The following is a 23,161-nucleotide window of genomic DNA, read 5'->3' on the forward strand; positions in this document are numbered from 1 at the left end:
AAATGAAGACACATAAAATGGAGACGTACTGATCGGTTATGTAAAAAATGGTGGAAAAACATTTTGGGAGAAAATTTTATGGAAATCATAACAGTAAATTCATACCAGTGGTGAATCTGGCTCATCACTGTATTTTACAGAGATACTTCAGCTGGTACCTTTCACTATATTTGGAAAAGAAGGCATATCCAACAGATTTACCAATCTGTTTTATAACCATTTTACATCCTGCTGGGATAATTAACTGTGAACTATATTTAACTACTCAGAGTCCTGTTCTTATGTGAAATTATAAGCTATTTTAGTGCCATGCATTAACATCTTTTCAGTGTATGTTTATTGCTATATAGTCACGGAAATAATGAACTGTACTTTGTTTTGCCAGTTTGCACTAGCTGTCCTGTGAAAACCATTGCCTTATTAAGGATGGCAGGGTTTGTAAGCAACATATTCTGATATATTTTTATATATTTTTTTATATATATATATATGCATGTATGCGTTTAGATGCTTCTATTTTATGAGTACATACTGCATAACTTTGTGTGTGTGTGTGTATATATATATATTCTTGTATACTCTGTGTGTGTGTGTATATACACAGTGCAGCAGAATGACCATACTTTGACCAAGGTTTACTTAGATCAATATACAGACTCCAACATTGTCCAGAAGTAATTATCTGGGACAAAGAAGGAATATGGTAAGTACAAATAGTATTTTCCCAGAATAATCTCCCTTTCTCCAACTATTTTCAGTGTAGCTGATTCCCTGAGCTTGGTTGCTTTTGAGAGTTTAGTTTTTTAGTTTTAGTTTTTTGAGAGTTTATTGAGAGTTTAGTAACTCTCAATAGATTTTTCAACCAGCTATCTGTCTAGACTCTTCTTGAACCCATGCAAATTTCCAGCATTCATAACGTCATTTTGGATTTTGCTCCTCATGCACAAAATCTAATGAACTAAAACCTAATTCTGATTTCATATTTTGAACATTGATCTTACTAACTTCACTTGGTGCCTCTTAATTACTGTATTGGAAATACCCAATGTGTTCAAGATGTGGATGAACTGTACTTTTATACAAGCCCTATAGCAATGCTCTTTGTTGAATTCTCTATTCTTTTTCTATTAATTCCTAACATTTCATATGGATTTGACAGTTCCTAAGCAGTAATCTGAAATTTTCATGGAACTTTATGTGCCATAACCCCAGAACCTCACTCTTCATTGGTAATGTTCAGTCTGCAGCCTATCGTTTTATATGTGAAGACAGGCATGTTTTCCTCATGGTTTTCCCCATGGTTTATCACTACATCATTCATCAAGAATAATTTAATTTGCCATTTGATTGCTTAGCTACCCAGTTGCATAAGATCCTTTTGTTATTCTTCACAGTATCCCTTTGTCTCCCTATGCTGAATAACTTAGTATCGTGTGAAAAATTTTCTCATCCTGCTGCTCAACTTCTTTTTCAGGTTACTTATGAACATGTTGAACAACACAGGCCACAGAATAGATGTCTGGAACTGTGTCTATTATCTATTTTTTATTAAAATAAATCTTTCTAGACATGTGAAAACACCAAAAATCTGTAAGCAGCTTAAGCTCTCCACCCCAAACCCCAGTAACTTAAGCTACTATATTCACTTCCTTTCTTTCTAGAATGCATGTATAGCCTACATGTTACACTGACACAAGACCCAAGATAAATAATATCTAGACTATACTGTACCATGGTAAATATCTGTTATTTTATACACAAACTACCAGGGCCTTGAATGCAATTTGTATCACAAGAAACACAAGGATACAGCTTGAAATTTCTGCTTTGCAGCCCGTGGAAGGATACATCAGAGATAGAGGATACCCATTAGTAGACAGTGGTATGGGCTACTGGATCTGGAGGACCTCTTGTCTGAAATTACTGTTTCTACAATCTCAAGGTCTTAATGAAAAGGGTAAAAAAAAATAATTCAACCAAAACCTAAATACATTCCCAAATGGTTGAATGATTTGTTTTTAGCGCAATGGGTTTTGTAAATCACAAGGTATCAAATTCTAAAATAAATCACTGTATTATCAGGCATCAAAAATCTAACTTTACATTGGCCTATGAAGATACTGTGGGGAGTCCCATTTGAGTCAATAATATTGCTGATATAGTACGGGTTATATAAACTTGCCCTCGGTTGGTATGTTATTATTCTTTTCTTTCCTTCTCATAATTTTGAAAGTAAACCTAGAAACAGTAAGAAAGTCTAGCATTAAAGCAGGAATGACAAAAGAATGTTAGAAAAATAGTTTAAGAAATTGAAAATATATATTTCAAATAATGCTGTCAGAGCGGAAGCAGAGAAGAGGTGTGTGAAGAAGGCCTATAACTAATGCCACAGGCAGAGCATGTGTGAATATGCTTTGTATACATTTCTTATCAGTGCTCATCTGGGATGAATTCAGATTTTCAATTAGTGATTAATAATCCTAGCTACATCCCTGAAAATAAAGCAGTCACACAGCCTTGTATTAGAACACATTCAATGTACATTATGGAACAGTTTTTGTTGAATAATATTGGTGTTCCTTGCTGAGCAAACCTCAGGCTATTTCACTATCTGGTTAAATCGATATGTTTTAGTCAATAAAAGAGTGGTTCTTCATGTTATAGGACCCTTGTTTTTGTTACCTGGTGGTGTTTGGGGTTTTTTTCCCCTCTTCCATATCTATGTCTATGCAATGAAGCAAACAGAGGAAGAACAAGCTACATTTGTTCTGTTGCACATAGAAATAAATTTATTTTTGTGCATAATTAATATAATGATCATAAAAACAACATCATGATTATATGTGTGGAGAGAAGGAGAGAAATGGGGTTGATAATTTCATAGGTTATAAAGCTAAGAAATGGGTAGTGTGAACTAGTGAGCTGTAGTGTGTTCTTTGTTGTTTCATTAGCAGAGGAGCTATTTGACTTGCCTGAGGCTTGATGCACACTTGCATTTAACTCCAGGGCTTCAGACCATGCTTATAACTAACTGTTTAGGGTCATGATGAATCAATCAGCCAGATGGCCAGCAGTCACGCAACATAGCACTCTCCATGGACTATGTAGCATTTTTTTATTGCTCTTCTTTGAGGAAGGGAAGCGAGATGTTGTCCACAGACGAGGGACTTCTTGACTCCTAATTGCTCACCCATGCAGCAGAAGAAAGAATGTGTATGCTCAAGTATTGAGACTGCCCTGCCTTACCCTGCAAAATTAAACAGGTTTGGTATCAAGGGGTCCCCATGGGAAGTTTAAAAAAATTCAGTCAGGGTTGACCTATTTCATACATTTAACATAGCCACGAAAAAAAGTGCTGGAATGAACTTCAAGCAAGTTTTACTGAGTGGAAAGTGGGACTGTGTTCCAAATCCACTGGTGACAATTGTAAAAGTCAGTGGACTGCAGCTATTGTGGATAGATAAGAGGACTTCAAGTTTCTGTTTATGAATTATCAGGTGTGCTGTGACCCTAAAACTCTCTCCAGTGAAGCACTCAGAAATGCTGTTACAACCATTCAATACTTTCTTGTTTAAAGCAGTTTCCCACTGGTTAGAAGTCCAGAAAGCATGTTTTGGGAAAATTAATTTAAGAAATAATTTGATGGCAAATATTCTGCAATGACTCAATGCTTTAAAAAAACACAAGCAGACAATGTGGAAGAGTGCTTTTAAAAGCAGCATACATCAAACAAACATGCCTGAAACGTGTTTAAGCATGATCAAAGGAGAAACAATGCCACAGCGTAAACATGATCAAAATAAAATTACAGCTAAAAACACTCCTCTGATCTTGCAGCCAATGTGAACAAGCTAAAAATAAAACCTTAGATTTTTATTTAAAACAATCAGCCTCAAGAAGCAAATTATTAAATCACACACCTTCTTCAGTCTCCTTTTTCCAGTTGTCTTGGCTGTGGGGCTATTTCTCAGCTCCCACACGACACCTTTCTAGCGCCACTTTTTGTGTGCCCTCCTGCAATTACCAGCTCCGCAGACATTTCACTGGCAGCAGCCCATTAAACTGTCCTTCATGAGAAATCTGGCTCTTCATAAAAATGACACCTTGGTCCAGCTGCCTCTATGATTTATATGCCATTGTTTGCTTAGTTAAGTAATGGAAACATGTTTTGCTTGTCTCAGCACTTCAGGTTGAGAAAAAGCTAAGGAAAATCGATCTGCATTTCTTCTTTTATAAATGTTACTCTTTAGCAGCAACAACCGCATAAACACACACTCCCCAAAAGCAAGAAACAATAAAAGTCAGAAATTGGATTTCTAACTGAATTGTATTAGCATTTTAATGAAGATCTATAAACTTGAAGGCACAGAAATTACCTTTAGCTGTCAAGATTGAGTAAGCTGAAGGAACAGAAGCTGGGGTCATCGCTTCATCACTTGACAGGAGCCAAAGGGCAGTTCTCTCAGGAAATGTTTTGTAAAGAGTTTGAACTGGATGCCCTTATTATTGTATATTTATGGTCAAAATGACTAATTTATCAGTTCACAGCAAGAAAATTTTAGGAATCTAGGGAAATTTTACGCTCAGTAAAACTGCAATTGCTATAATGTAATGAAAAGTACTGGAGGGTGACTGGGGCCCTGAGGAGAGGAACAGGACTAGGGAAACTGAAATTAAAAATTTAACAACAGCAAAAATAGACAGTTACTCAGGACTTCATAAATGCATACAGTGCCCGTCCACTGAGACCAGCACAGGGAAGCAAAGGCTGTCCTCAGAAAATCTGAACTCAAAATCGCAGCGAGCTCTACTACCCCTAGAGAGGAGGACTTGCAGCAGCAGTCACAAATGTGCACAGCAGAGCTGCCCGCCATGGGCACGCTCAGCAAGGACACCAGAGGACAAAGATTCTAATATATGGTGATGAGAGAGCTAAGCTGGCTTGTGGTTTTACGCACTCAACTGTAGTTTAAAAAACACCAAAACTTCTAGTGGTGTTCTTCCAAAGTCCCTTCATTTTAATTCTTCACCTTTCACATTCTTCTTGCTGCCAATGACTCAGGCAAACACGGGAGCTCTCATGGATTCACAGCTTACAGTGAAGCTCCCCAGCCACACAGATGGCATCAGACCACTTCCTCAAGGTGGGAAGGCTCTTTGCACAAGGGATAACTTGTGACTGTTTTGGAGCTAATATGAGGGGTTTGTGGCAACTTTCTTTCAGATGCTGACAAGCAGAGTAGTACCAGGGACAGACCACAGAGTAGAGATGTGATTTAAAGACATTGTTTTCAAAGCCATGAGTAGGCAGAGGTGGACGTGTGGTATGCAGACCATGCATGATTGAGATGTCAGCAGCTGTCACGGGGTAAGAAGCACTATGGTCACTCATTGATGTTGCAATGGAAATTCTCATCAAAAAGAATCTTAAAGACTGATGGCATTTATCAAGTGATTTGTCTTTGAGTCAAGCCAGAGTGATGCTGAGGAACGATAATTTTAAAATACTGTGTTGGCTATGACAGTTTCTTTTTCTTTTTTTAATTATTTTTCAAAGACTAGTAAAAGGAATTTTGGTGACATAGTCAGATTATAATATGGGCTAATAAATTTAAGGTTTAGCTAAGGCTTCTTGTAATTTCAATTGCATACATATTCTTCCTTTTCTTTTCTAATTCAAAACTGCAGAATTAAGAAAAAAAATCTTCCTCTTTGCAGAATCTGGCTGTTATGTTTCTGTGGTGACTTGTGTGAACTTTTTTGTGACATAGAGGTTAGAGATTTTCAATGAAATGTATTACAAATAATTTTAACATACCATTTTTCCATCATTTCAGTACATGGATGCAATATCGACACAACAAGCAAAAAGACACACGTAAAAAAAAGGTGCACAAATCTTCTACACATGTAAATTCCTCCACACGTCAGTGCTACTTTTACATATACAGCACAGGAATCCAGTCATTGGGGCTTTTCAGTGCTTTGACCTTGAGTGTCACCAATGGATCATTCTCATTGTGAGAGACATTCAATCTGAATTAAGTGGTGGGTTTTTTTTAAGGAATTACTGATTTATAGTTGGGACAAAAGCAAAGCAAGGCAAGTGTAGCTCTGAGTGTTAATAACATACTAAGGCATATAAGCTCACGCGGGCTAGATAGCTATCAGGAGAAGTGAAGGAGTCTATAGGGTCACTCGGCTGCGTCAGGGGACTGAGCTGTTGGGGGCACCTCTGGAAGGGCCAGGAATGGCCAGGGCTGGAAGCGGCGCTTCCCTGCAGGGTGGCTAGGGCTAGGACGGGGCTAGGCCAGGGCTTGGTGGGGGCTAGGCCAGGGCTCGGTGGCGACTTGGCAGGGGCTCCGCAGGGGCTAGGCCAGAGCTCAGCTGGCACTCGGTGGGGGCTTAACTCTCCAGGCAGTGCCACTACCCTGACATCTCTCTGCCTTAGGGGCATAGATCAGTACAGGTATTTCTTGGGAGTAACATTTTAGCTTGCCCAGGAAGGAGAAGGAAGAAAATGTTGATGTCTGATGCAATTATCAGTTTCTGAAGCCTTTGTTCTAAAGAGACAACAATAGTTTTGATTCCCTGTAATGACTAATTACATGGTGAAGAAAAGTGAATACAAAAGTTCAGTAAAATTATAGCTTAATTCTCAACGTAAATTAAATTTCTCACACAAAACAATGCTTATGATCTACCCACCCTATTTAATTTAAAATAGGTGATTATTATCTCTTTACAGAACAACAACCAAAATTAACACCTCTTTTCCACTGCTGACTATGTTTTAAGGTGTTGTATATCTATCAACACTGTTAATTTTCAACTGATTTACTTGTCCCTCAGAGAGAATAATTGGGCAACTGAGAAAACTAGTGTCCTTCACAGGACAGAAGGGAAGGCTTGCAGCACATTGTCTCCATTTAGGAATACTTTAATCTCAATTTTCTGTATTTCTTAACCTCTCTGCAGAAAATGTTAACGAGAGTTCCAGCTAAGAGTCTGTTTCTTCCTCTCTCGGTCATTTATCTGAAGTTTTTGACATTGATGCTTGGAAATAAAAACACTAGAAAGCCTGTGCCTTAACTGTGTAACCTACATCTTTAGAGCTCTGGATGAGTGACAAAAACTAAATATCACAGTCTTTACATTAAAAAGTGATGTATTAGGGGAGGAAGTGGAGCATGGAGGCACTGAAGACAAAAGATGTTTCTGATTTGGGGTGTTACACACTTTTGGCAATCAAAGCTATGCTACAGGCCTGACTTTTGTAAGCTCTGAAGATTCACAGGTGGAGCACAAGTCCCTGGAGATGCCCAAGCAGTTTATGGTAGATGACCCAAAACTCAGAGACCAAACCTGTTCCTCTGCACTAATGTGATTTTCTCAGGCCTTCCAGAATGCTGAGAGATGTGTGATTATGTCTGGATAGAATATTCTTTGTCTTTGCAGCTTGGAAATTAGAGGGTACAAGAAAGTGTCCTGAAGGCAGAGAGAGCATGCTGCAGCAACACCATCAGCCAAACTCCTGACACAGCACGTTGCAGGAGACAAGTCCCTGGCTGAATGTGAGGAATAGTTGGCGATTAACAAGGCAAACACATTTCACTGAAGGGAAAGTGGGACAGCCTTCAGTAGGATGACTGGCAAAAGCAAGAAACCCCAAACTGAACAGTAGTGGCTTGACAAGTATGTCTTCAGCCTCCATATAACTTCTGAGACCTAAACTCTTAAGGTTTCTCGGTCAGAAATCTGTGCACGACCCTTTCTCCAGCAGGACCCTTTGTCTACACATATATTACTCTTTTTTCTGCCTACACTGTGAACAAATATGGCCTTTGTGTCAAAAATAATCTATTTTCAAAATAGGAAAAAACTTGTAAATTTTGTACTGCCAGGTTGAATTTGTAGTGTGTGGAAGGGGTTGTGTTGCTGTAAAAACAATCTCCTCCTTAACATCTTGTCAAAAATCTGGACAGGACTCTGCCATAATCTCAGTTCTCAGTGAGGGATGTTCATTCATCGGGAAATGATCATCAGCCTGAGCCAGTTCCCAAGGAGTGATCCGGCAGACAACACTCCTGTAGCAATTTCCTAACCTATCCAATCTCCTGTAATTTAATTTCTTTGTTAAATCTTTTTTATTTGGCCACAAAACTGAGGTCATTTTGTCAGACTATGAAAAAGGTTTTGTTGTTATAATTAACTTTTACAGCTAGTGTAAAGCAACTTGACACAAAATCCATTAAAGTAAGATTAATGAGGGATGGCAGCAAAGACTGAAAAAAAAGGGCTGGGTGAATGACTGGTTTTAACTGATCTGTCAGTGTAACCCAGCAATATAAAATGCAGTAAGGCATCTGTAAGCGGAAGCAAAACCCCTCAGCACAACCTGAGGTATTCAGTATGATAACATCAGTTATGACAACCTCTTTCAGTAGTCATGTGAGCATATGTGATTCCAACTTAATTTAGCTTCAGTCAACATAAGGTATTAACAGGATTTGTACCCAACTGAAATAATATACTACTTTATTGATGATGTGAAACAGTTCTGCTCATTAAAAAAAAAAAATTTAAAAAGTATTTGATAGCACAGGTGTGATGAAAACCACGGATTTGCTTGAGATAGAAGAGTCTTGCAACATTACCTTTTATGCCGCCTTGTCAGGAAGTTGTTCTCAAGCTCTTTTTAATTGGTGTGTACTTTTATTCTGTACAAGCAAACCCTCCTTTTTTTATTTACTGACAACATTTCAGAAATATTTTATGTCATTACTTTGACTTTTAAGAACAAAAATCTTCTTGGAGTAACATTGTATGAGGCTCAAAATTTTAGCGTTTTTTAAAAGCAGTGAGGGAGGAGTTTGCAGCATACATGTTTGTGATACATAAACAGCAGGGAGAGAAATTAGCAGAAAGTTTAGCAAAAGTATTTAAAAAGTAATCAAATAATGAAATGCAATAAAAAATATGGCTTCTGTAATAAATAGGAAAACATAGAATATTTTTTTAGAGAATGCTTTCTACCAACACGTCTGGCAAAGAAAAATTAAAGCTGAAAGTATGTCAAGAATGGAGCAGAACTGAGTATTAATAATGACAACCCATTTACACAATCTTGTGGAAAGAGCTGATGACTCACTAGTCCTTGTAAAATATCTCATAGGAAGGTTTTGCACCTTCCCTTCCCATGGAGGTTTTTCTGCCTTTAGTGGAGGTTCCTTCAGAGAAACAGAATAGGAAACAGAGACCGAAGGGGTGGGTAAGCGAAGAGAGCTGTACCCTGTGACTGTCAGATTTTACAGTGTGTCAAATACTATCATAGAGCTGGGAAATATGATTAATCTCACTGACATCAGTGGAACACTTTTTATTGTTTATAAGGGTATTGAAATTTGCTCAAATCGCTGGAAAAGAATCCATAAACACCAATCCTCAGATACATGGCCATATTCACAGATAATGTATTATCATTGAATACTTTCAAATATTTCATGAAAGCTGTGGAGTAAATGGGAAAAATATGTAATCCAGTCTTTAAGATAACTTTTCTTCTATTTTCCTGAATGATCATCTGTAAAAAAGCTCTGTCCCTGAGAGGCTGTCTGGTTTCTTCTTACACCAAGTCATCTAATCAAATCATCCTACAAATGTTGCTACACTTACCTGAACAGAAAACTTCACAAATGTACCAACAGGAAATTAAACTTATTTATACAAACATATGTTAAAAATACTCCTTTCCATAATCCAGGAATCTAACAAAAATACAGACTAGCCTATCACTTTAAAAGGTAAATCGTAAAGGGAACTATTTTGTCTTAATTTACTTAGTATGTTGTGGCAGCCCTAAAAGCCCAGGCACATCAGATTCTGCTGGATGTTGTACAAGAAATGGTGGTCTCAGAAGTTTTACAGTTAACCCTTGCCTTTCAAAGAGGTAATTTTCCCTGATAATACTATAGGATGTCTCACCTTCCTAACGTGAAGCATTCAGCCTATAGCCACCAGTGATACGGGCCTGAGACTAGAGGGAAAAAAGAGCTAAAAAAGGCATTTCAGCTGGGAGTTCAGTTTTGGTGGGTTATTCTCAGTAGTCTTTTGGATCTGGAAACCTTTCAGACAACACTGCTGCTTTTGAGATTGAGATTCTTAAAAGCAGTGTTACAAAATTTCAATAATGTAGTAATTTATCTGTACGCTATCACATCACCTGAGACATTCACTGCTTCTGAGTATCAGCTATTAGCTGGTGAATACCTGTATACCTTGGTATATCTTAAATGTTACCGTAATGGTACTGAAAGCATCAGTTTTTAGAAAATAAAGACCAACAGCCAGCTATTTGACAAAGCCAGATTGATATAAAACCATGGAATCCAATGGAAGAGCAAGTGATAGGGTACTTTTGACACCACTTTGAAATCTAAAAGCTCGGCATTGAAGTCTGAGATAAGTACTATAGGGTGCTTCAAAGATCAAGAGGAAAAAGAAGTACCACTCTGGCAATGTAGCAAACTGGGAAGTTCAGGATCTATTGCACTGTCAAAACTTAAAGGCATCAAATGAGGAATCGTTTGTCATGCCTTTTTTTTTTGTGATCTGTGAATCATATCTGAGAACTTCAATTCTGTGAATAAGGTATTTGGGGCTTCTTTGTTTATTTTCTCTTTTATTTAGTCAAACATTCTGCCTTTACAAGTGGAAAATAAGTATCCGTTTGTCTGTCCCATTTGTTCTTTTCTCTTCCTGTTCTCTCTTCCTTACACCACCATCATGAATAAGGCTCTACAGGCTAAATGGTGCTGATGGTGACATCTGTTTTCCCTTTTGTTTTGCAGGCATTGCCTGGTGGAACCTGGGGAAGAATCCAGTGAAGTGACCCAGGTGGGACTGGAACAGTGTCTTCCTGGAAACATGGGTTTGCAGAACTAAATAAAGAAAAATTACTAAAAGATTTTGTAACAATTAAAACCCTGAAAAGGATGAAAACCGTTCTGCTGGGAAATTATATGCCATATTAAATATACAGTTTTGCAACTAATTGCTATCTCTCCTCCTCTGTTTAATGGTTACAGAGATATTAAGATGTCCTACAGTTATAGCACAAAAGGCCTCATTCGATATATCATAGTATTTCAGAAATAATGAAACTATAAGATCTGCTAGGAATTAACAAATCTGAATTTAGCTCAACAGATGCTCTATCTACATTTCTTGATCTTACATGCTCTTGTGTCTACCAGAGCCCTGTCCTGCTCTTCTAGTAAAGACAACAGCCACAACTCTGCTAAATACAGAAGTCGGAATACATCCTTGAGAATGGAGCTTAATGTTAGCTTTGCGATTCTTTGCTAATGTGACTTTTGAACTGTGCTCTTGGACTACCTGAATGTGTTATCAGTGTTTTAAATACATTGATGTTTCCACTTTGTTGTGAAAATAGGCTTTTAATACAGGACAGTATTTAGCAATCTAGTACCAGCCATCAGTTTGATATCAGCCGTGACATTATTTAATTTTCAGAATCACAGAGGTTAAAGCTCACTGAACTATAAACAGTTGGAAACATGGAGTGTAATCCCAAGGCACAGCTCTGCACAAGCTGTAATTTAAATCATATTGCATGCTAAGCTGAAAAGGCAGTGCAGGTCCCAAAGGGCATGAATAAATCTGCAGTCACTGATTTGCCACACACATTTGTGTTGGGATTCTGTAACTGTGCAAATGTGATGTCTTCCTTTAGTGCAGAGGACCTGTCATCTACTGAGATTTGTAATTAAATAACCCAAAGAACAAAAGCAATTACTTAGCCTTACAAGCATTCAGACTGGAATTTACACGATTCCATGAACAAAGAGAAGGGGAAGTTATGGAGACGGAGAGAAAGGGAGGCTTTGAGTCTGCAACTTAATTCAGCTGCGTCTAGTGCTAACTGAGATTTTAATGTATAGACCAGGTATTCACATACCTGGCTTACTTTGAACTAATAATTCCGTCATCGCAAACTCCACTCTGAAGTGGATGTTTCTCCATCTAATGACCCAATTATGTTTCCAGCTGGCTACTTGCCACATCAGGTGCTGGCTTTGAGCAATCAGTTGTGTTAATTGCAAGCAACACTGAATGCCTTTTGGGACAAGCAATTCACGGTTCAGGAATGTTAGTGTAAAGGGGGTTAAGTTCAGCCCCATTACCAAGAACAAGTCACAAAGTTTGCATAGTTTGCAAACTAACAGTTGTAATTTTATTGAATGGGGGAAAGAGCTAGAAACAGTCTAAGGGGCTGTATCCTCGCATCATTAACTCTGCTGGGTGTGCTGGGCATCTGTTACTTGATGGGGTGATGGCTATGTGGTGGTGGTAGAGCCCTTCATATTTTCTGCTCAGCAGCTCTGTCTTCCCATTTCCCTGGTTCTGGCAGGTATTCTGATCCAGGCCAACAAGGCCAAGACATTGGCTGAAGAGAAAACTACATCAACTGCCCATGAACATGGTCTCCTCCATATTTGTTGGCATTTTCCTTCATTCTATTTATCATACTGGGAAAATAATAATTTTAAAAGTGCATAGGGGTTGTTTGATGTAAAGGAAGTATTATAAGGGCATAAATAACAGTGGATGCCATAAATGGATGTTGAAGGGCAGGTTTATATAGAAAACATCTACTGAAGAAATAAAGCATATTAATGAAATGAGCTGAGCACTGCAATGACTAGAAATCAGGAAATCTTTCTTGGCTGCATTGGGTATAGTCTCATTTATGAACAGCTAAAGATCTGGCCTGTGGTATTTTTTAGTATCTAACTTTTGTCTCAGTACCTAAATAACAAGTTTTAGCTAGTCTATCTATTTGCAAGGGTTGATTCCTAATACATTTGCCTGTGAGTCGTGGCACCAGCAATATTTAAAAGAAGAAACCTGCCCAAATGTTGGAGGTGATGAGTGGGAGGTTCGGGTTGAATCATTAGAGATAAAGGGAGTTAGTGTGTGGCAGGGAGGGGGAGGAACTGGTACAAACCTCAAAGTCTGCAGGTGCTTAGAAACAGCATGGAGGCTCAGGAAGTGTCTCTAATACCCTTTAGAGGCTCCATCTCTGGTGCCTCACATGACTCTACAAAGAAAACTTCTTAAAAGAAAGCCATCTCATTTCTCCCTTTAACACAGACTAAAACACTGCCAAACACTTTTGCGTCTGAAGCTGTGTATTTCATTAAATTCACTGCGACTCTCTCAGCACTCTCCATTTTTGTGTGTCTGAAACCTCTAGTTCTCCCCCTGCCGCCCCACAGCCAGTGTGCTGTAGTCACATCACACTTAACCTTTGCCTTGGCTTCTCAAAAAAGAATTTGTTTCACTCTATTCACGGCTTCAACAGTTTGGCAAACTGCACTTGAGTGCCGCACTGGGCCTTTATACTGAACACACTAATCTGATTGTTTTTCCACTCTACAAACTTTGGGTCAACAATCAAGCTGCTGCCAGAAACTAATTAATTTGCAAACAGGCCCCATTTTCACAGGGGGAGAGCTTTTGAAACCTATGTCAGCAGAGCTGGTCACACCATGGTGACATGCATTGTCATGGCATCCACTTTTCTGAGTAATTCTCCTCACTAATTTTTCACCACACACATGAACTCAGATTACCCAGTCAACAGTAAATCTCTATTGAATGCCCACCAAACTCTGAACGTGGTGGCCTGAGAAGAGGAAATTGGTATTGACAGGGTCAACACTCATTAAATTGATGGCTAGAGCAGAAGAGAAAAAAAAAAAACAACACAAGAACATAAAAAAAAGATTCAGATGCATGTCATATCCCAGTGAAGGGGGCTGTAACAGACCCATTCCAGCTTTGTTTAAATCAATTAGTATTCTGCTGTGTGATTCCCTACAAGCAGATTTCTACTTAACTTCTCTTGAAAAACTGGTTAGTTACTTTTGTGAACAGGAAAGGAGACACAATTTGGCAACTAAAAGTCAGTGTTTTCCAAGCATCAGAGCTGCGATGAGCCCGCATCGAGATCTCAGAGATCATGGGAAACCCACTTGAAATTGCAAGGCCTATAACATACAGGCATTGTCTTTGGCATCCTGCCACCCAATCTGAGCTTTTCTTTTCCTTAAGCTGATTTGGATCTTTGTAAAAATAATAATTACAAAGAAACCCATGTTGTGTAATTTAAAATGGGGCCTACACCAAAAGCAAAGCAAAGTGCAGTCTTAGAACCTGAACACTACACCTGTCCTGGACAAATTACCTTTTTTCCCCATTGAAATTAATCTCCAGGGCTTCCTATGAACTGATGCATGTGGGCAATGCGTTTATATTTATGCATATATGTATAGATAGACATGGTCCTTTTAATCATATATTAACTGAAAGTAGTACACAAAGCTTTCTAGTAGAGATTATTGCCGCAGCTACCACTGCTTGAGTTATATACCGAGTTTGTCACCTTCTTATGTGAACACACCATCACATTACAAAGCTGTTCATTGCCAACTCTACAAGTTATCCATTGAAATAAATACATACAAATAAACAATCCTTCTTAGTTTAAAAAAGAAAAAAAGCTTTCTAGAGAACATAGAATATCACTGGCACCACTGGTAATCAGACAATTGCTGGTCTTTACTATTCAGTGCGAGAAGGGTACAGCGCTGCAGACATCTAGGATCAAGAGTGTGACTCCTGGAGTGTACTCATGCAGCTGGGTTTTTACACAGCTCCTACTGCTGGAGGTGGCAGATGAGACTCAGATTTGTTTATCTAAAGCTATGTCTGTTAAAAGTATCTTGATTGGGTCATCAGATTTGATTCTGAACACCCAAGTGAGGTCACCCAAGCTGTACATTACAGCCAGGTGCACTGATTTATCCACATCTAGCATCTAGCCTGAGCTTGTTCTGGCTCATTCGTCCAATTTCCTTCCCAGAAAAGCCGGAGCATAGGTGATGGGAAGGGTTATACACTCAGGTCTATCCCCAACATGAAGCTCACCAGGATTTACTGGGTCGTTGGTCATATTCACCACTGACATAAAACCCCCTGCAATTTAGCAATTCTAAGGCACATCGCCACTAGATCAATTCAGTGTACATGAGTGAGTGTAGATCCCCAAGCTGGCAATCACTTCCAAGCCTCTGTTTAGAGAAAAACTAGGCACTGATCTCTTTGGGACTGAGGTTGTTTCCCACAGTGCTTGTTTTGAAAGCTGTGAACATCTTTCCTAAAACTGTACTATGTGCAGCAAACAAACTCCTCTGGTCTCCAGCGGAAAAAACACACAAAGCACTCTGAGATCCCCCATTATTTTTGATCTTATACGCTCTCTAAAGAGAGTCACTGAATGAATTGCAGCAAAGCATGGCTTCTAGTCTACACTCCAAGCTGTTATTTTTTGGTGTGGGTAATAAGGCTGACCAAGCTAAACCCCATAGATGTGCCTGCAGCTAACTGTGTAATATACACATATCCTAAGTCAGGTGTTCCTGTACTAATCTGTATCCTAACTTCCCCAAGCATAATGTGGCTATAGCTCAGACCAGTATGTTTACTGATGCTAGTCTTTTTGCCCTAGGTCATATTCTCTAGAGCGTCAGGAAGTTCTCAAATCGTGTGGTCAGACCAGGGGAATGTCCTCTTCTGCTTCATCTTTCCTATCTGTTTTTTCCACTCCAGCCTCAAAACCCATCCTTTGGCTACTTTTACAAATTTTTCATACCTAAACATAACAAAATCTCATCCACACCACTGAAATTTAATGAAGAAAATTACTAATCTTAGACTGGGGGGGTTGGGGGATGGCGTGGGCCAGGCAGGGGGAGAGAGAAAGAAGATCTATTTCCTAGAAGGATTTAAAATAATTTCATTCAGGCCACTTGATGGGAGATTATATTTTTTCTGGTTGTCTTCACCTACCACCTTCATGATCTTCCTCACATCCAGGGGAACTGTAAAGCACATTTTCTAATTGATACTTGGTCTTTGATTTCTGAATCAAATGCTTCTCTTACTTTGTATAAAGATAGAGGGAGCAGTTATCAGACAGGATGAGTCAACTGGTTCAAATCCATGAGTATTTTCTGGTCAAGTATTCAGCTGCACTTATGGCTTCCTGAGTTGTAACCATTTCAGGTTAGTGACAGTATAAATGTCGAGCAATAACATTATGAAAGAAACTATTATTTTGTGATTTCAGAAATTCTACATTTCTTCCAAAAGAAAAAGAACAGGTTGTAATAAAAATGTATAGAGAAAAGACTTGTTAGATTGCAATGAGAAAAACAATTTAAAATTCATGTTCATTCTCTCAAATTTAGATCTACAGATTTAAGGGAGAAAAAAACTCTGTCAACTGAGTTTGTATGCCATTCTGTTCACATTATTATGCCACCATCACCATAGTTTCTAAGTACTTCCTAGCACTGTGTTAGGTGACATTAGCATTTGTCACACATGGAATTTATCACTGTGAAATTATTTATTACTATTCTTAGCAATGAAGATAATGGGAATGGGGGTGGGAGGGTATATTGAGTGAGAAATGAGACTTGCATATATGGACATGTTTTGTTCCTTCAAGGGTTGGAGTTGTTCGTGCCTGTACAAACAGTAGTGGGAAAGTGCGGGACTTGGTCCACACTACAGCCTGTATGATAGGAGATATCAGCTGTCTAATTTGGTTCAAATGTAGAAATGCATATTTTGAATGCAAGACATCCTTGTAGGAAAAAAAAACCAAACCAAAACCAAAACACAAAAAAGCCCCCACAAACCAACCCAGAAGGACAATGATAAAAAAAAAACACACGCACAAAAAAATCCCCTCACTGTTTTCAATGGTAAAGTTGTTTAAATATGGCCTTGTAAACCTACGGGAATGAAGACCTGGAGACACTTTTTAGTCTACTCACTGCAGTCCCTTGCGATGTCAGACAACACATAAAATGTTATCTAAGTTCCTCTTAAAATCAGCTAGGCTGTCTCACTGACTACTTTTATTGTGCAGCATTTCTAATTTCATTCCCCCCACGGTTTAAGACTTCTAATTTGAAGACCAAATATATTCACATGCAGTTCATACCCTGTTGTTTTTTTAATGTCCTTTATTTAAATAGGTCTTTTCTTGTTGGACATTTATTGTATTTGTAGCATCCATTGTCTCCTTTCTCCAAGAATATCTCAGATGTACTTTATGAAATAACCCCCAGGTACCAGGACGGTTGTGTCCTGTCTGTGCTGGCAGGTCAGTCACTTTCCACACCTGCTTACCTTTACGGGCATGTATTTTAGTGTCTTCTGCATATCTGGATTGGCAATGTGTAGGAGGTGAGCTGGAAAGTGGGAAACTAGGAAGGCATTTAGGGACAAGGGAGCGGCACAGAAGAGGGGGGTGTCAGTGTGTATGTATAGGTGGGAAAAGGTGGGTGTGGGTGACCGAAGATAAATTATAGATTCAAGGATGCAGCAAATGAACACATCCGAGTCTCAGCAAGAGTAGTTGCAAGAGAAAAAATATTTATTTCTAAACATCTTGACATATTTAGTACATTTTTATTAGGTAAAAATCCTAGAAACTAGCTGCAATCTTGTCTTTCTTTTGCCATACATTCCTCTACTGTGCAATACATATACAAAATTATGTGTGTATGTTGCCAGAGCCGGGACATCCTACAAACTGCCATATGCGGAAACGACGTAATGTGATGGCTAAAGTTCTGTATGAATGCCAGGAGAGTATCAAGTCCATGTTTCCTGCCTTAGAGCCTGTGAAATTTAAGAGGCCATTTTCTTTTTTATTGAACAGTCACTCAGCTTCTATAATTCTCAGCTGTTTATGTAACCGTAAAGTAAAGATTACCAAGGACAATAACCCCAGGGGACTAAGCACAGCTACTACCCCACTTTAAAAATTAAGCCATGGAAAGTATGCTAAAATAATATCATAGTGCTGATTTAATCCCATAAAAAGCAAGGAAATTCCAAGCCAAGGCTGGAAATCCAGACTGACAGTCTCTCTTAACCCTAGGTCTAGTAAAGAGGGTGAGTGAGGCCGGTATTCCCTCACTTTTCTGGGGTGCAAACCAGATTCAAAATACTACCCTAATGCAGCTTTTGTGATTTAATTTCCTTTCAAATCTTCTGCAGCCCAACTCTGTTTTGCTTTTAAAATAAATGTTTATGGTTGTTCATTTTACAAAATGTTAACAGTTTATGGCCAGATCCCCGTGCTCAAGTCAGGGAAGATGAGAACGGCTGCAAGCTTTCCTTCCACTCCCCTACTCTTCAGCTTGAAAACTACCTTCAGTACATTGCATTTGCGTTGCTTAGCATTTGCTTTGGTACACTGCACTGCCATTTCTGCCTTCTTGCCTCCAGCCATGCCCTCAGCCCTCGCGTGAAAGCTGCCACGGATGGTGTACAGCAAATGCTGCGTGTGGTTCACCAGGGAACTCCCTGGTACCAGGGGAAGCTGCTCTGACCTCCTCGAGCCTCCTACTCATCTTTTTTTATTGCTAAAACAGTTAATAGAAGCAGGACCTGATCTATGCTTTCTTGAAATAACACTAGCTTCTGATGGCTCTGAACTATAAGAGGCAATGGCACATTTAAAGGGAAACATGGTTTTTGCCTATAGGCAAGACTCTGTAAGATATATGTGTAACATCAAACTCATTGCTCCTTATAGTAAAGCTGGACAGGAGATGTTTTTTCAACTGCAATTTTTTTTTTCTGAGAGTTCAGAACTATTCTTGACCCTCACTGGGACCAACTAAGGCTGTCAGAGCTTTTTGAGCAGAGAAACTCCATGCGCTTACCAGAGGAGCCAATAACATCCAGGGTGGGCATGCACATGGCTTATAACAAAGCATATGATTCAGTCTGGGGCACTGAACTGTGGCTTTTCATATCCAAAATGACTTCCCTGAGCACCAACATATTTTACTGTGTTTTTGCAAATGCCTCTATGTCACATCTGGCCAACTCTGTTTCAATAATTAAATATACACTGCTACAGTGACTGATGTATGGTTCCCTACCTTCTAGATGAATGCCCCGACCACATGGCTATAGAATCAGTCTCCCTTGCTTTATTTGGCTTGGTGACTGTTTAATTATTTATAGAAAACAAAATGTCTTTAGAAGCCTGTGAGTATTTAATCTCTTTAAAAGACTTAAAAAGTCTTTAAGAGCTGCTGGTCAGCACCTTCCCTTGGGCTGGGCACAGTTCAAAGCTCTCTTCCCAGCAACATTTAACTTCTTACGAAAGGTGGAGCGTCTCCAAAAGGTGACTCTGATCTCTGTAGGAACTCTGTGTTCATACTTAAATCCAAAAAACTTAATCACTCTGTGCAATGCTGTCCTATGTTTACACCAGTTCAGGATGATGTTTAAATTCTAGGAAAAGTTTGCAAGCTCTTACTGTCTTCTCCTCTCCATTTTTGGTACCAAACAGCTGTGTTTTCTGCACCCTGTCAGCTCTGACCTTGGCCTTAGTATGGGAAAAGCAGTTTCAAGTTTCTGCTCTGAACGAAGTAAACATTAGCGAGGACTTATAACTGGATGTCTTATCACCTAGCTATTAAACTCCAAGAGGATGAGGATTTCTCTTTTTGAGTTTGATCAGATCTACAGTTCTTATCCAGATTTCAGTATATGCCCATTAGAATAGTGATTTTTAACTTGAGGCTAAGCACACCACAGAAAGCAACTAGAAAAGCAAACTCTCCACTACATAGCAATTCATTTCTTCCCTAAAAAATGTATAAAGCTCTGCAAACCTAAGGTTCAAAACCAGATCTTTAAGAAAATAGAGTACACCTCATTCTTCGATAAGAGCTTATTTCATTAAAAGTATATCTGCTTTAAATACATGCTAACACAAAGCTTCTTCTCTAATTATATTTTAAAAAGACAAATGACAAAAGAAAAAAAAAATCGAAGGACTGGCATGCCTGCAGAGTTACAGACCCAAACAATTATAATGTTTGGATTTCCCTGTTAGAAGCTGAAATTAGGAGCACTGAGTGGAAAAGCTGCCAGGACCTTATCACTGGGAAATTAACAGTAAAGTCTTAGAATCTTTAATAGGAATGTTTTACAGCAGATTTTAACCCAAACTTTCCGTATTAGGAATGTAAGCTTATTAAGTTGCAATGGAGAGACAGGTTTGAAATAGCTATTTATGGATCATACTCTATTAAATCATAGACAGTTATAAGAATAATTTTAAAGGCCTTGGTTTGATTCTTACCTTATTATAACTTAGCTTGAGACCTTCCATACAGGAATACAGTGTAAGAACTAGACTTAGAGGTGAAAATCATCTGCATCCCGTGCTATGATAAATGCTGCCTCTACTTTTATGCTCATTTTGGACAATACTTCAATTCTAGACAGCTTGAGGTTCGTCAGCTCTTTATGTGTAACTGCCTTCTCCTGCCCATCCTGAGCACAGAGCAGTTGTGGTTTCTGCACCCTGTCAGATGTAACCTTAGTGCTAATTTGGGAAAAGCAGTTCTCACATTTAGTGCTGAAAGACCGATAACTGAATCCACAAAGGAATGACACATTTTCAGCGATGAAGTACAGGGGCTGTGGACAATGGCTGTGCTTTCCCACTGCATAAATCCTCCTGACTCAGCTGTCATTGTGTAAATCTACTGCACAAAAGTAGATTTTGCTTGCATGATTGGACTTTATGTCATGACTATCATAACAAAAGTGGGTGTTGTGTTATCTTTAACATATTACTCTACCAGGTACCAAGATATATGGACATGTCTGTAACCCTTGCACTTTATTGTCTCCTGAAGTCCAAAAATCTTGTCTCTTATTATAAAAAAATAAACCAATGAACAATATTTCTGGGTTACTGGGCAAGTTTAGACTGTAGAACTGAAATGGGATAGACCTGAATCTGTCCTCACAGTAGTCCACATGAATTATGACAAAACTAAATTTAACAGGACAAAAATCAGATTCATACAACTTATATTAAAAATACAGATTCATACAACTTGTCACATACACATTTATCTGATACATATATCCAGTGCATATATCATCTATAGAGTTGTTTATTCAACCTGCAATAGCAGTTTGTGGTTTTAATTGTAAGTCAGGGATTGGTTTTGTAATGGATTGTATATACAGCTGATATTATATGATATGAGCTGATATGGTATGATAGCCAGTATGGTACTAGAAGTTCCTTACTATAGTTAATAAGACACTGTGTTGTTAAAACATAGTCTGCTCTTACACATTAAAAAATTGTGTGAACAGTTTGCGCTAAATTGCAAAACCACATAAGAAAACCTGGACCTCAGCACAGACATAAATAATGTGGCTAGGAGTGAAAAGTATCTAAGAACAAAATAATTTGTGAATTCAAAAACAGGAGTGCAGATGCAAGCAGTGTGTACAGCAAAAGTGTCTAGTCAACTCTTAAAAAATTAGAATATAAATTAACTCAGAGTAACTACAGTTAGGATTACTGGCTCACTTAAATCAAATGATGAATTCTCATTTCCAAAATGCTCGTATCCTTGTATAACTAAAGCCAAATGTAATTCCATTTAAGTTATTGGAATTTTGACTTCAGAAGAACTTGGATAAGATACTCAGATACATTTTAAATATTTTGGTACATGAAGCCAAACCCAGATTTTCTCTGAAAATATCCCTCTCTCCCTGTACATGCAAACAACCAACTATAGGCTTGATTAGCAATATCCATACAATAATGGTAGCTAGTGTGCCTTGTTAAACCATTGAATATTTTGAAACTCAATAGTTTGGAATACCAAGGACCCTTTTAGAAACTATGTTTGGAAACTATGTTCCCAAACGACTCCGGCCTGGTCAGGAAGCTCTGCTGATTCATTTTCTGCTGGACTTTGGTGGCCAGTGTCAGATTCCCTTCAAACCAGCCAAAAATTAAAGCCTGTACAAGGCACAGTCCTGCCCAAGTCTCTGTAGCTGCTTTGTGTTGACGTGTGGCTGATGCCTCCACAAGCCTTGAGCTTCTGTCCAACTTGCACCCTACAGCAATCTGCTCCTGTGGCGCAACTGCCTTCGCTGTAGTGTCTGTATATGGTTTAAATTTAATCACACTCCACAAATTGAAATGTAATTAAAAGAAAAATGCTTCTTTATAAATCATTTTTGATTAGTTTAACTGGTTTAAGACAAAATTCTGCTCCAAATAAAAGCGGGGTGTATATGTCACAGATGTTGTTGGAACAAAGCTGTGTGCTAGTCTTTAATGGCTGGATGAATGTAACTGAATAAATGTACATTTTACATACCGTTTAGCCACCGGGAGTCGTGCTGCTCTGTTCTGATTGGATGATGATGCCCCAGAGTTCGGAAAATGGCAAAGTCCCTGCCCATGAAGTCTGCCGCTGTGCCAGAGTACAGCTCTCCATCTGTGAGAGGACACAATGTGAGCAATATTTCTCAATTTTCCAGTCATGGTAAGTCAGAGAAAGCGGTCAGTCCTATGTTTATATTGTGCTAATAGGGATAATGAGAAAATTACAAAGCAATAAGCCATATGCAATGTATTGTCATTGAAAATATATAATTAGACCCACTTTCTCACTGCAGAGCTTAACTGTAACCTCTCTCAAATGAGCTGTATCTCCCCACTGGTAGGGCAGCCACTTTTTAAAAATACGTTTGGATTCCTAGGCTGGAACAGTGACAGCCTGCACACCTATCCCTGGCAGGCAGTCGTATACAGCCCCAAAAAACCCTACCTAACTGTGAAGTTACCCTGTTTTGAACAGAAGTTTGGGCTGGAGACCTCCACAGGTTCCTCCCAACTTCCTGGAGTTTCATGACTGTGTTAGCTCATTCATTCTCGGTTCAGAAAGTATTTTGGTTGATCTTTGGTTTTGTTTTGCCATTTTTTTCCCCCTTTTTTTCTGAGCAAGCAAATACTCTGAAAACAGTATCTTCTACAGGAAAAACAGAACATGCCTTTCTCCTCCTGCCACCTTTGTAACTGTGATACCAGCAAAGGGCAACAGCTGAGGGAGAGAATAAATGAGATCATTCCCTGCTACCTTGACCCCATGCATATCACAGTGAACAAGTGAATTAAAAATTGATCTGTGATACTTCAGCCCATAAA

General features: G+C 38.8%; 1 protein-coding gene across 3 annotated transcripts in view; it reads right to left on the minus strand.

The window, feature by feature from the left end:
• SEMA3A (semaphorin 3A) overlaps positions 1-23,161 on the minus strand; it is a 339,746-nt gene that overhangs the window by 40,298 nt on the left and 276,287 nt on the right. For all 3 annotated transcript variants that reach the window (XM_075081518.1, XM_075081516.1, XM_075081519.1), the window contains one exon: positions 22,332-22,451. In XM_075081518.1, the coding sequence (XP_074937619.1) occupies positions 22,332-22,451 (120 nt within the window). The remainder of the gene's footprint in view (positions 1-22,331; positions 22,452-23,161) is intronic.

This window comes from Phalacrocorax aristotelis, chromosome 1, assembly GCF_949628215.1.
Source record: "Phalacrocorax aristotelis chromosome 1, bGulAri2.1, whole genome shotgun sequence".
Classification (NCBI taxonomy): domain Eukaryota; kingdom Metazoa; phylum Chordata; class Aves; order Suliformes; family Phalacrocoracidae; genus Phalacrocorax; species Phalacrocorax aristotelis.